Source organism: Pinus tabuliformis, chromosome 1_1 (assembly GCF_031772625.1).
Source record: "Pinus tabuliformis cultivar Carrire ecotype Pingquan chromosome 1_1, CPIR1, whole genome shotgun sequence".
NCBI lineage: Eukaryota > Viridiplantae > Streptophyta > Pinopsida > Pinales > Pinaceae > Pinus > Pinus tabuliformis.
The window spans coordinates 770083429-770098656 of record NC_142297.1 but is presented as its reverse complement, the minus strand read 5'-3'; the positions used below and the strand labels follow the sequence as shown (position 1 = coordinate 770098656).

The 15228-nt window shown below is 36.4% G+C and overlaps 1 protein-coding gene across 2 annotated transcripts in view; it reads right to left on the bottom strand.

Annotated features, from left to right (window-relative positions):
• Nucleotides 1–8752: 8752 nt before the first annotated feature.
• LOC149216281 (UPF0548 protein At2g17695-like) overlaps nucleotides 8753–15228 on the bottom strand; it is a 110623-nt gene continuing 104147 nt past the window's right edge. The window contains exon 4 of one of the 2 annotated variants that reach the window (XM_089392764.1): nucleotides 8753–9194. In XM_089392764.1, the coding sequence (XP_089248890.1) occupies nucleotides 9015–9194 (180 nt within the window). In that variant the 3' untranslated portion in view covers nucleotides 8753–9014. Of the gene's footprint in view, nucleotides 9195–11191; nucleotides 11484–15228 lie in introns of those variants that run through there. The other variant, XM_089392765.1, reaches the window with a different exon arrangement.

The following is a 15228-nucleotide window of genomic DNA, read 5'->3' as shown; positions in this document are numbered from 1 at the left end:
CATCCAATGGGCTAATTTCATAAATTGAACCTTATCTCAAATTGATCCGTATTCCCATCTTGCACCACAGATATATCCCTTTATCTCTTCCCTATTGTAATCACATTCCCTTCTGATAAGTATGGTTAAATTATGATAAAAAGGAAAACAAAGTTGGATCTTTTACGAAAGAAAAAAGGGAAGAGCGAAGGAAGGGAAAACAGGAACCAATGAAATAAGTCTGGGATGGAAGGATTCGAACCTCCGAATAACAGGATCAAAACCTGTTGCCTTACCGCTTGGCCACGCCCCATTCCCATCCTATTTCCCTATTCATATTCTAATGAATACTTATATCAAATTTTTTGTCAACCCATTAGTATCCAAGATTCATTATATCAGATCTCAATTGGTGAAAAAAAATTTGTGGATATTTCAACAAAATAGGTTATTGATGGAATTGGACATAATAGGAGAAACAGAAAAAGTGACAAGAATATCCATTCATTGATCATTTTCTATTAGATTGGGTAAAATGTTGTATGTATGAAAGAATCATCCCTTCCAACCCCAAGTCCGGTCAAACTTGCCGAAGAGCTTCGATCGATTCGATCAATTAAAGACTTTTCTGGCTTTACCCCCCCTAATTTTATTGGAGAATAAAAATGCCAATTATGTTCAATATTTTTCTAGATGATGCCTTTATTCATTCAAATAATCCATGTTTTGGAAAATTACCTGAGGCTTATGCAATTTCTGATCCAATTGTCGATGTAATGCCAATTATTCCTGTTCTCTCTTTTCTCTTAGCCTTTGTTTGGCAAGCTGCTGTAAGTTTTCGATAAAAAGTATCCCCTTTTTTCTTTTTCAAGTTTTTGGGTCGCTGTCATTGATCCAATTTTTGTATAACTCTTTCCATTTTTTTGTGACAGAAGTTCTATCCTTGCTCCACCCGATGATACCAAATTCAGATACCTTATCTGCTCCCGGATAAAAACTTTTCCACTCACCTTCATCAATTCCTTCCGATCCCACCGCTCACTTCGGATCGGGCTATTGGGTCACGTATTGATACGATCACCAATGACTTATTTTCATAAATATTCAATAAATCTCTAGTTGATCCAAAAAAATAAGAGGGAAAAAAGACCATTTTGAAAACAAAGAGAAAAATTATATCCTTCTTTCAAATTGATTTTCACACGTGATTCGGAGAAATAATTTCGTGATTTGTAACAATAATACTATTGTTTGGTATTCAAGTATCCATATATGGTACAAAGATTGATGATCTATTCTGTTGTACTTATAATCAGGATTCCAGAGATTACGTAATGCTTACTCTTAAGCTGTTCGTTTACGCAGTAGTGGTATTTTTCATTTCTCTTTTTATCTTTGGATTTCTATCAAACAATCCAGGACGTAATCCCGGACGTAAAGAATAGTGAACAATGTCTCTAGGTTAATGGGTCTTTTCCGTTCCACTATTAAAAAGATGACAGAAAGAAATAGCAAGAAAAGAGCTCCAGCATAAAGATCTTCGTTAGTGTGTAAGCCAATTGTATACCACCACTGATAAACACCGGAATAAGCAATATTGACCGAACCGGGAGCACCTCCTCGGGTAAAGGCTTCAATAGCTGGTTGACCAAAATGAGGATCCCAAATTGCATGAGCAATGGGTCTTACATGTAAGGGATCGCGTACCCATGCTTCGGAATTGCCTTGCCAAGCCACATGGAACAAATTACCAGAGGTCCACAGAAAGATTATTGCCAATTGACCAAAGTGGGAAGCAAAAATTTTATGATAAAGGCGTTCTTCGGTAATATCATCATGACTCTCAAAGTCATGTGCGGTCACAATACCGAACCAAATATGACGAGTAGTTGGGTCCTGGGCCAAGCCTTGGCTGAACTTTAGAAATCTTTATGCCATATACTTTTCAAATCCTCCTAGCCTTTATCCTACTGCAATAATTCTTGCCAGGAAGAACGCCCATGTTGTGACGATTCCACCCAGAAGGTAATGAGCTACTCCTACAGCACGTCCTTGTACAATGCTCAAGGCTCTAGGCTGAATAGCAGGAGCAACCTTCAATTTGTTAACAATAGATTCAATGAGTTCTTACCAATACCCACGGCTGCTAAATAAGAACATTAAATTGAAGGCCCAAACAAAATGAGCACCTAAAAATAAAAGACCATATGCAAATAATGAAGAACCATAAGATTGGATCACTTGAGAGGCTTGTGCCCATAGAAAGTCACGGAGCCACCCGTTAATCGTAATGGAACTTTGTGCAAAGTTTCCTCCCGTAATATGAGTTACCACTCCCTGATCACTTATATTACCCCAAACATTGGACTGCATTTTCCAGCTGAAATGGAATATTACTACCGAAATTGCATTGTACATCCAGAATAAACCAAGGAAGACATGATCCCACCCAACCCCTATATAGTGGAACATTTGATTAAAATCTCGGCAATGACTATAGCTCTATCAGAAACAAATGATCTACAAACAATATATGAATCTCAAGCAGTTATATGCAGATTCAATGGTTTATGGCCAAAACCAATAGACTTTTTCCACTGGATTTTCACAACTTGGATAATAAGTTGTGAGATTCACCTCTGCTCTAGGGGCTTTTTCATAGTAAAGTTTGCATCATCAGAGTTATGTGAATATATATTACGAGAGGGCCCATGGTTCTGGGGTTCTGCAGGACTTTTTGTCACCCTATGGTTTCCAGATTTCGATGTGAATACAATGGTGGTATGAAGAATGTCAATGTGGATTAGATTGCATAATCTCCCCCTACATTTCTGGCACCATAAAGTGCTAGAAGGCATTGGGGACCTCTTAGGGCGATACATAAAGACACACACAAAGAGTCGAAGAACGAATCTACACTTTCACCAGAATTTGTGTGGAGGTGGATCTCAGCAAAAGATTGTCGGATCGTATACTCTTGACACATAACAAGCAATGGAAGTGGATCTCAGCAAAAGATTGTCGGATCGTATACTCTTGACACATAACAAGCAATGCTAGACATAGTTTCTAGATTTTGAGAACACGGCTTTTAGATGTCGAATATGCCGACAAATGGGACATCTACAAAACTCATGTCCTGATGCCAAGAAAGCACCTCGAAGGAAGAAGAAACTAGGAAAGCAACCCAAGGGATGGTAATTCCCACAGCAAATGCCTAAAGAAGAAGAAGAGGATGATGAAGAAATGGAGCCCCCTACCAATGAAGAAACCCAAAATCCACAAGACAACATAGAAAAGGAGGGAGTTAATCATGAAGTTTCAGGAACTCCAACACACACATCACGGCAGGAGATGATCCCTGAAGTAAAGGAGACGAGGGGTTTCAAAACGTCATCATGTATCTGAAAGTTCGGATTCATATCAGGAAAATCCAAGAATGAATGAAGAGACCTAGCGAGCACTTGTAACGACCACTCCATCCCAAGGAGAATGGAAAAGATAGAAAAGAAGAAATGGAGAAAAGGGTAACCTACTGGAGTAGTTTTTTGGCTATATGAACACCAGTTTCGACTCACATGATTGAATGCATTGTCAGCATCTACAACATGTAATTTTGTTTTCATTAATAAAATTACGATTTTCACTGGGGAAAAAATATTCAATATGTTTAATGGTATAATGAGTTTCTAGCAATTAGTTGCTATTAGTTATGTTGTAATTAATTTTATATGTGCAATCTAATCACATGCACAATAAAACAAAAAAAATCAAATATCATAATCAAGAATTTCTTTCTATTACTTATAGCAAGTTTATTTTATTATTTTGCTAATTAAAAATATTATAGCATTAGTACATTGTTATATGAGTGAATAGCATGGCTCATGGAAACATGTTTAATATCAATTGTCTCATAATTAAAAAAAAAAAAAAAAATGTTACTTTTAGAATATTTAGCATATTAATTTATTATTTTAAAAAGCTCATTATATTAGATTGTTATGGTATGGTGTGGTTGGTGTTAATATCAAATTGTCAAATAAAAATTTGTGTGCTAGATTTTAACACTATTTCATGAATACTATATGAAATGAACTCAACCTTGTGGAATTTATCATTTAATATTACCAATGGCCTAGTATTTTGGCCATATGGATATGCATTCAATGTGTGAGTTTTAGGGATTATTTATTAAGTTAGTGTTATGAGGGGCAACACACTATGATATGTTTAGCAGATTTTCCCAACATTCTATTTTTAGCAATTTTCTCTATGGTCGTATGGATATGCATTCAATATGTGAGTTTTGGGGATTAATCTCTGAATTAGTGTTATGAGGGGCAACACATACTATGCTATGTTTAACAATTTTTCCCAACATTCTATTTTTAGCAATTTTCCTTATGTATTAGATTTATACACAAATTTTGTTAAGGGGGAGTAATGAGGACACTCATATGGTATCGGGGAATGAGGACACTCAAATGACACTTTCATATTATTTATTCTATTATTTCAATGTGCACAAGGGAAATAGACTTGTGGTTTAAATTTTGAGTCAAATTAAAGACGTTCATATTTTACAAAAACAAAATAAAACAACTATTTTTAGAAATTTATGTTTGTAAAAAGTGACCCAAATAGTAGGATAATTATATTTTTGGATTAACCAATATAGAAATTAGCCCTTGGTTTGAATCTTTGCTGATTTGGACACCACGAAAATTTGGGGTTATTTTTTTAGGACGATAAATATATTTTCAAGGACCCACTTTGGACAACAATATCAATGTTAAATTTCAAACATTTTTAAGGCTTTTTTCTTTTCAAGGATCATATCTATTTTGGCACCTATTATTTTTAGAGGTCCACACTTGGAGCAGAGCTTGGATTTTGTTTTGTTAATATTATTCAACAAAAGATGGGGCATATGAGTTGAGAAGTTTCCTTATGGCTAATGATGGTTTCTGCTATTATTTTTAATTAGGAGAGCAATGCCCATCTAGATTGAAATTGTTGACATTTCAGAGATCCATACTATTCATGGTCAAGGAGTGGATTGCACGACTTGAGAAAGTGGCTTAATGAAGTTTCCACATTTAAAACTTGTTATTTGTATCTCAAGTAAGGGAGATGAGATGAAGGAAATAGATTTGGTGTTACTTAATTGACACTTGTTATTATCACTTAATAGTAGAGCACATGCTTTAAGGAGGTTGTTTATGGAGATAGATGAGCTTTTTTAGTGGATTTTCCATTGTTCTGAATGCTATTCACATCAAAGGCTAGAGTGCATGCATTAAGAAATGTTGTTTTTATGGCTTCCCTGTTTAGAGAAGCTTTTGATCATTGACATGTGATCTCTTTAGCTTTCTATTAATAGTGGTGATGTTTTTGTACATATTTAAGCCTATTCAATAAATGTGAATAGGGTAGTAAGAAGAGGGATTCACTTTGATTATTAAGACTTGGTTTTTTCTTGAATTCTCTTATCTTCGCACCCCACTTTTCAAATTGAGTGAGAATGAGAGATCATAGTTTTTAGTGTGAGAGAGAGGTTGCTCCCATCTTATTCATGTGAATTCATCCTAAACATTGGCGAAACAAAGTGTTTCAGAAGTGATTTGACACCCCATGAAGTGCTTGTAGTTGAAGCCAATATCCCCCAAACTTTGTACTTTGCAGCTTTGAAATAAAAATAATATATATTTTGCGGTAATATACTTGTTGAATGTTTCTCTTGTTTTACTTAAATCATTTGAATTGATTAACATCAATAATTACTCACTCTTAGTTGATCTGCTAAACTCCATAACCCACAAAAATCAAGGCACAGTGATCGTAATTCATAATTTCAATCTTTAAGCTCATAGTTTTTTGTATTTCCACACAATTTTCTCTTTTGTGGAGGATTTCCATGTTTCTAACAACGAATTTACATGGTTCCCAAGGCACAATTCCATAATTAGGTGTAAATATACATCATTGTTTTTCGTTCAGATTGTTTTATTGCAGATTACAACTTTGATTTTTCATATAACAACAAATACTTCTCACAATTTTGATGCAATTTTCAATCTTTTAGGCTCACATTTCATTTCCATATTGTATAGGAATTTATACCTAAGGTTAGTTAGCACTAACATGAAGTACGAAGACATGACACAAGGTAACAAATTACAATCTCTAATCACCCTATATCCCTTTTAGTTTCAAGCATTCACGAGTAGTATGGCACATCCCCACATGTCATGTTAAGAATCATTACATATACATCATATTTTACAATGGTTAATAATATTTTTTCATTATTTAAGTGTAAGGGAGAAAAAGAATCCACTACAAGTAGCTGCTACAATGATTTCATTAACAATGCTTTCTTAGAAAAATAATCCTTTGTCACTACATCTAGCTAATATTTAACAATGACTCTAACATTTTTTAATTATTCTAGTCTAAGGGAGAAAAACACCTAATGCAAATAATTGCCACTATGATATCAATTACAATGTTTCACCTGCCCACTCGAGTTCTATTCCGACAACTGACATGTTCAGCTCTTAACGAGTATATTATTGTAATGGCTTTAAGCTTCGTTGTTGACTTAGCATTGTGCCCTAAAAAATCTAGGGTTTACTTTTAGTACTATCCTTGAAATAAGAGGAAGTGCCAATTTTCCCTAAAATATATTCCATAGAAAAAGAAGACAAATAAATACAGATTTTCCACTATAAAATATGAGAAAAAATTTGTCAAAATTGTTGTTTCTTGGTATTAATATTTAATAATCTCTTATCAGTGTGTCACCATTGTTTAGTGCGAACAGTAACATTGGTAGTAATATTTAATAATCACTTGTCAGTGTGTCACCATTGTTTAGTGCGAAGAGTAACAATTGGATATTAGAGTTTTACCATGATCAAATTAGGAACGATATCCACACGATAATTTACTCAGTTTCCATTATCAATACAATCTGACCTTGAGAGGTGGCCAAACAATATGGATTGCTATACCATTTGACCATATGCACATTTCCTAGGAATAGAAAAAGTTAAAATGTTTATTTTGTTTCATTATCTAATATTTTATATTTCGAGTTTTCATATTTGTGTATGATTATGTTGCTCGGTACAATGCTAAAGTATAACAACAAAAGCATACCATTTGTTTATAAACCAGTAATGGAAATTCATGCACATTGTTTCCTCGAACATAACGCTCTTACTTGTGGAATCGCTTTATTTTCACATTTACGTCCAGTCCTTGTTCATTCCTCTAGTACTTTCTGCCATGGAGTACATATTTTTCACTTCAATCACTTGTCTATGTCATTTGAAGTGTGGGCCATTTCTTGTATGTTTGAGAATTCTCCATGAAAATTTGTATTTAAAGGTCATGGGTATTCAACTCATTCTGTACACATTTTTACACATTTTTACTTAAGTTATATTAACAGATAGAGTTTTCCTTTTCTTCAAAATAAACAGGGGTAAACAACTGAACTTTTACCTTTCACCTATGTTCAAAGTGATTAGGAACACGTCTCAAGTCACCATGACCTGGAGGAATGCCGAGTAGCAGCATGGGTCTTCAGCTCTTTCTGTCCACCCTTTTACTTAAGTTTCACTGACAAATAGAGTTTACCTTTGTTTATTTTAAGTTTCATTACCAAATAGAGTTTTCCTTCTTCAAAAAATTTCATTACCAAATAGAGTTTTCCTTCTTCAAAATAAACAGGGGTAAACAAATGAGCTTTTACCTTTCACTATATTTAGAGTGATTAGGGGTAAACAAATGAGCTTTTACCTTTCACTATATTTAGAGTGATTAGGGACATATCTCAGGTCACCTTGACTTGGTTATTGTACATGTGATTGTCCATGTAGACCTTCAAGCCACACAGAGAACATGGACACCTAATTAGTAGAGTTACATTTTAACTATGATTCTTAGAAACTTCAATGAAAATGTGAACAAAACGAAAAGAAATATTTTTGCAAATGTGGGTTTATTAGTAAAATTCACGAACAAACTACATACATATCATCTAAGTTGATGTTTTTTTCACTATATCCATGTTTCTGTCTAAAGCATAATTGCTTTCAAATTTCCAAGATTCTCGCAGTATATTTCTTTATTATGAGATATATAATTTACAATTGAGAGCTTAATGTTTTGGCTTCCACTGTTACTAAGGGTCGCCTCACAGGGACATCAACCACCAAGTAAATTATTTCAACTATTTTCATATGCTTACAGTAGGCCATCAGCTACACATGAAGAGAAATGACAAATTTGGTCCAAATTAGTTTGACCTATCCTAACAAAATTGCTTGACTCAATTCAAGTCCAAATCACCAGGTAAATTACGTGAATGTTATCCTAATTTAACAAGTCTGAGTAATAGCCCTCGATATCCCTAAAAGTGGGGAGAAAAAACAGAGAAAGCTCGTCAAAGGAGAACTGGTTCACTAGTGAGGTTTAGTGCTAAGCCATCCACCAACGTTTGAATATGGCATGAATTTCAAAAGGGAGTCCATTCTTTGGAGTGTAGCCCCTCGGGGCCCGTTCTTCACGCTCTTTGAACAAAAATGAGAACATAGAACTTTGCATTTGAGAGCTTGAAATTATCCAGTTCATTTTACACTAAATCGTCAACCTTGGAAATTTTGGGGTGTTACAATTGCAACAACATACATGTCTCTTCCACCTTATAAAATAATGTTTGTATTCTTAATTCATCTTGCATTCACTGTCAAAATGAAAATTAAGGAAAAAAACATAATTATTAATAGCATGTATATATTCTAGTTCAGTCTCCATGTGTATAAGCATTTTATGTACATTTGAGATTAAGAAAAAAAATCTACTATAAGACCTGTCATCTCATACGTTATCTTGCCTTGTTCGTCTGAGAAAACACCTCAGTGAAGGAGAAAGGTACTACCAAACTTAATATAGGACGCACCATTGGAAGGAGATGTCATTCGAGATCTTTATTTGAGAACCCAAAACAAGACAAGCCTATCCTACTCTGATACAGCTTTCAGCATTGCCTGTGCTGATTGCTGGGCAAAGAGTTTTTGTTTATAATAGACATATGGGCGTGCTAGTAAAGACAAAAAATGTGCAGGCCTTGAGAAGGAAAGAACATCATACCAAACAGTGTCATCATCATCCAGCTCAACAGAAAATCTTTCCTCGCCAGCCTGTCCATTTATATATATAAACATTTAGTGTAATCCTTTAGTGAATGTCTAAATAGATAATCTTTCAAGTACAATATGCAGAAGAGAAATATTCCCCTAAAAAAATCAAATAAAATTCTCGTGCTCTTTTCCGGATTCTTCCCACCAAATCTACCATATACGATATTGTATATTTGTGTATATTTGATGAACCTCAAATAGGGAACATACTGGTAGCATACAAAACTTTGATGAGACCCCATACCAAAATCATCAGAGTCCATGTTTTCGATGTGTCTGTCACAAAGTCTCAGATTTCATCACAACCAAGAATTAAATTAAAATGTTTATGCACTCAAACAATTTCACATGCATATGTAATCACAAATGATTTCAAAATCTCCGTTCCTGAATAAATTGATCTTACAAATAAGAAGCAGAGCATGAAACTATGAGAAATATTCTAGAATAAACATATGATTCCATAATGCCAGAACATACAATTTGCTGATCAAAAACTCTGAACGTGAACCCCAATAATGAACATTTCAGCGCAACCTGTCACCTATATCTGTGAAGTGGATACAAGTTTTGGAGTTGGAACTTTCAAATTTTCCAGAAATAGGGAAACAACACACATTAATTGAACATTATTAATGATTATTAATATTATTTTTTTTCATTAGCTAAACTCACAGGGTTTTGAACCTGACACCTTCACAGAAAGAGCACCTTAACGGTACACCTTATCACCAATTGTTCTACATCACATGGTCATGGCAAGATTATTGATACTATTGTTCTACATCACATGGTCATGGCAAGATTATTGATACTATTATAGTAAAAATTTATCATAAATTTAATGATGACAGCATTAATGATATATTAATTTGTTCATATTCAAACATCCATATATTAATATTGGGAGCCTACCTACACCGAGTCAGATTGTAATATACCCAACCCTCTTTGTACCATATTGAGGGTATAAGGTATCAAATTTTCACTTTTCTTATTCAACTCAAAGTTATTTCTGAAATCACCATCACCTTTTACTTGTCAAGAGCTTTTCAGCAGTATAAACTTATTAAAATCTGAGTCCATATCATTGAGATATGATCATTTGAAGATTTGAAGATTTTCACCCTTGATACCATGTCACGGCTACTAAGCAACTGCCACATGGCAAATGTTGTGGCACCCCAATGCACGTGTCATCATGGGGTGACACAATGATAATACCAGGACCTCCTAGCCTATCATGTCATCCACTAGCCCAATTAATTTACTTTACTTCTTGTTACATAAGTGGGATTTTAAATAAAACATTAATCCAATAATTCCAAGTAAATATTTATATCTCCCCAACTATTAATTTAAATCCCAAGTGTAAATAAACTTCATGTGGAAATAAAACCCACATTCTAAATTCCAGAGTGTCAAAGGCTCTATTGACCCTCGAGAATTTACAATTTTTCCATAACCCAAAATATTTTTCGGATTGTCAATAGGTAAAATTCCTAACTTTTTGTGAACCACCGATGAGGTCAACCCAAAAAAAATTGCCCAGTGAAGTCAACTCAAAACTTGCCGATCCGCCGATGAGGTCAACCTGAAACCTTCTACCAATTTGTTGATAAAGTAAACGAGTTGTATTTAGTGCGATCTTTTGGAAGCTTTTCCGTTGGGTTTTTCTGGTCTAATTTCTCTAAAATCCGCCAGAAATTTATTGAAATCACAGGTTTGATGGGTAACCCTGCATAATCGAAGTGCCCTAGCGGTTTTTCAGGGTGTTGAATCCATATATACACTCAAAAAACCAGTTTAAATAACACAAATCAAGATTTCACCTCAATTTTTCCGTCGGATTCCGGCACCCGAAAGTCCAAAAAATCACACTAAAAATAACTCCTAAAGTAAATACCTCAAAAAAATTATTGGCCGTTGATAAAGTAAATACCTATTAACCATTAATGAAATTTGAAATGTAACATTTAGACACCATTTGTCAGACCCTGATGGTTGCATGTAACTTTTAGACCCCATTTTCCAAACTGCGATGGTCGCATGTAACTTTTAGACAACACTTGCCGAACCCCAATGGTCGCATGTAACTTTTAGAACCTTGTCAAATTCACCGAACACCCAATGGACGAAACAACCAATGGACTTTTCGTCCATCAACAAAATTTAACATGTAATGGACTTTTCAGCTATCAGAAAAATTTAACATGTAACTTTTAGAGACTTCGTCAAAATCGCCAAGCCCCAAATGGTATCATCAACGATGAAATTTAATTTGTTTACCTAATAAAAGTTTCACAAATTCTTCTGATCACGAAATGTAGTAGATTTAGCAAACTATGCAACAAATATAAGAAAATATTGCATTAAACAATAAAGAGGATTATCTCTATAGTGGAATTTAATCAAATTTACAAAGTACACTCTGCATCAAGCTCAAAAAGATCACAGTTTGGTAAAACTTTTGCCCAGCATTCCCTTCTTCTTCGTGTATGAACAAATCCATGAATGCAAGTAATAATAAGAATATAAATATTCTCAGATATATAATGCATTAAAGAAAATTTCTTTCCCATACTCGATTATTTCAAGAATTTATCATATTCACTTAACAAGATTTCTTACCAACACTTACTACCCCTAACATTCATGCAAACATAGCTTCAAAATACAATTGAAATTTCAAATACAATTCCAAGGAATAAGGAAACTTGGAACATTTGCATACCAAGGTAAATAAACATGATTACCAAGAGTTACTTCCCACCGAATTTAAACAAGTATTTGCACCAAAAATGGATAGGAATCACATGTAAATAAGCATACTTACCAAGAGTAACTACCCACCATTATTTATGCATTTAGGTAGGAGTAAAATGTAAACATAGACTTACCAGAGGTTATTGCCCACCAAAATTTTAAAAAGTCTTTTTGTGCCATGTGAAGAGGATTATGTGGTTTAATTTCTCCACTTTTCACATCAATTTATTCCCAAAAGGCTCTTGTAGCTCACAGTAATATACATTCATGCTGAAATATATATTAAACTTGATCATAACATTAGACCTTTGTGAGCGAGCGTGTGTGTGTATATATATATCAATCATGTGTGTGTGTGTGTGTATATATATATCAATCATATGATAGTTTATCATATGCACCACATTCCAAATTCCATAACAAGAACAAGGCATACATTTTCATATCTAATTTTACTAATAAAAATTCAAAGAGAAATTGAACAATAATCACATGAACATAGGCAACACTTATCTAAAATTCCAAGCTAGTAACTGATTTGGGAAGGAGCCTTTTCCACCCAACCATAGGCTCAGTTGCACATCAACTTTCTACAATTGGCCACTCCCTAGATAGGTGATGATACCACAATGGGAAAATTGATAAATCACTGGTAATTGGGCTAAGTGAAAACAACTTTCCTTCTCATATATGATAGATTTAGGGATCTATTGAATTTTCTAAGTCTATCCATTAGAAAATTATTCAGTATTCTGTTGGTTTATTTCTCCTAATTATTTAAATTTGAACAAGTTATTTAATACATTTAAATACTGAAATAAACACAATACAATCACAACATCTACAGATCATCAACTGAAAGAAAACAAGCACACAAGTGACACCGTTATTTTTGGACCAATGTCCCCGAAAAAACCCAATGCGGGAAAACCGATGCAGCTATTCAAAGGGTTATATTATTATGCAGCCTATCTGAATACAACTGGGTGCCTAATCCGGCTCACCCGACAGAGGAAAATACACGGCAGCAATACCTCTATATTCGGAAACAGGTATTCAGAAAACCTATCCCACAAAACCCTCTCCAGCACAGCTAAAGCTCATCGATGGCCCTTCTAGCCTCTGTGTCAGCCTCCTGCTGACCTACATCAGCCCTACGACCCTCTGTGTCAGCCCTCTGAGGCACTGTGCAGCCTCTGGGAGCCTCTGCGTCACTCCCTCTACCCTCTGCGTGGATGATGCAGTCTCTCTGGACTCTGCGTTGCCTCTGCTGGGCTCTGCGTAGCCCGGACTGACTACTGCTCTCGCTCTCTCTATTTCTGTGCTGGTCTCCCAATATTGTCCCTGCCTCTCTGCCTCGTACTCACTGCCCCTCGCTGTTGATCATTGATTCAACTTTGCTTAGCAACCTCGCTCTAGCAAAATGAATCACTGATCACTCTGGTGTATTCTCCAACTGACACTCAAGTCTCTTCTTATACTTTTCTCGTTGGTCCATCAATGGCCGAGATTAAATCTGTAATCAACGGCTAAAATTAGATTTGGCTTGATCCATGACTTTTGGACCCTTCTAACCTAGTTTTATATCAATACCCATTAATATTTTATTTTTCCTAAGTTTAGACTTAGGAACTCCATTAAAAATATTAATTATTTTAATATCTCCCAAACCGGGTACAATCTGTCCAAACCATTTCTGGGTCTTGGAGATCTCATGTGCTTTAGCCTCTCCACCAATTTTCATTGCTAGAGCACATCCAATGCTACACCAAATCAACACTCCCTCTTAGCGAGGACTATGCTCTAGTAATACTCCTCACTAAGTATCACTCTGATTACCTAGCACCGGTCCCTGTGCCGATCCTAGGCCTCCCTGCCCAACATCCTCTACACTGCTACATCCTGTATTGCTGACCATGGCCCTACCACTGCCACTGCTGCATCCGTACGGCAGCTCCCTCTGCATCTGTGTTGCTACTGGTCCATTCTCCTAGCACTGCATCTCCACTGCATCCCCCTCTCATCATGTTGCATCATGCTACTACATATTGCTACTGCACTGCAACTCAGTTACTGAGAAGTACGTAATTGATCCACCCAACATCTGACATCCCTGTCAGGCTAGAAACACTCCCGATGTTGAAGCCCTCTCTGTCGCTAACAAGTGCTCCCGCTACTGACCTCTGCGCTGCTGCAACAACTCCTTGCATTTCGCACCGTGCACACCTCTCTGTGTCATCTTGCACTGGTGCAACACTCCCATGCCTCTCGCATTGTTGCAGCCTGCTAGCCTCGCACTGTCCGAGGACTCCTGCACTATAGTTGTCTTTGTCGCTTCATCCGCATCAAACTCTACCGACATCCGCCAGTCCTGCTACTCCTCTTTGGGGCTCCCGCAGCAAAGGTATAATCCAAGAGGTTGGGTACCTCAAGGATCCTGCCCCTCATCGCCTGTAGTCCTCCTGACTACAGCTCGATGTCTCCCCACTTCTTCTCAAGTGACACATAAGCACTCAGGGCACAATCGTCATCCTCCTCAACTTCTTTCTCCGCCCTCGCTGGCACTGCCTTGGACTCATAAGCTCTCCCTTGTTCTTCTTCCTCGGACATTGGTTCGCAAAATGACCCAATTCCCCACAATGGAAGCACTTGACCTTGCAGAGGTCCTTCTTCCTCTTCTCCTTCTTTCCCGCGGATGCTAGAGCAGCATCCTCTTCTTCCTCCTTGATCCTGACCCCTTTGCCGCTACTCCCCGCCTTGGTCAGTTGTCTGATCTCTTCTTGACGAAGAGTTGCCCACAATTCTTCCGAATCTAGAAGCTTTGTCTTGCCTAATATGCTCTGGACAAATACTTCCCAATCCTCGGAGACTGCGTTAAATGTGGTCCTCACCATCAATTCCTCATTCGGCGTGGCCCCTATGGAAGTTAGCTGGTCATGGATCTCCTTCGACCGACCGAGGAAGACATCTATTTGCTCTCCCTTCTACATCTGGTATGCCCTTAGTTGATTCTCCAGCAGCATCTTCCTCTGCACAAAAGTATGCTGGTACAATGTCTTCAAAGTGTCCCACATCTCCTTGTCGTTTCCTTCTCGGCAATATGTGGTACCACATGATCCTTGACCCCATCAAGGATCATGCACTTTGCCTTAGCTATTACCTCCTCGTACCTATCATTTGCTATCGGTTCAACTGGGACAGCCATCGTTCTCAAGGCGAAGCCCTTGATGCGATGTCTGTCTAGAATGGACAAGATCCTAGCCTTCCA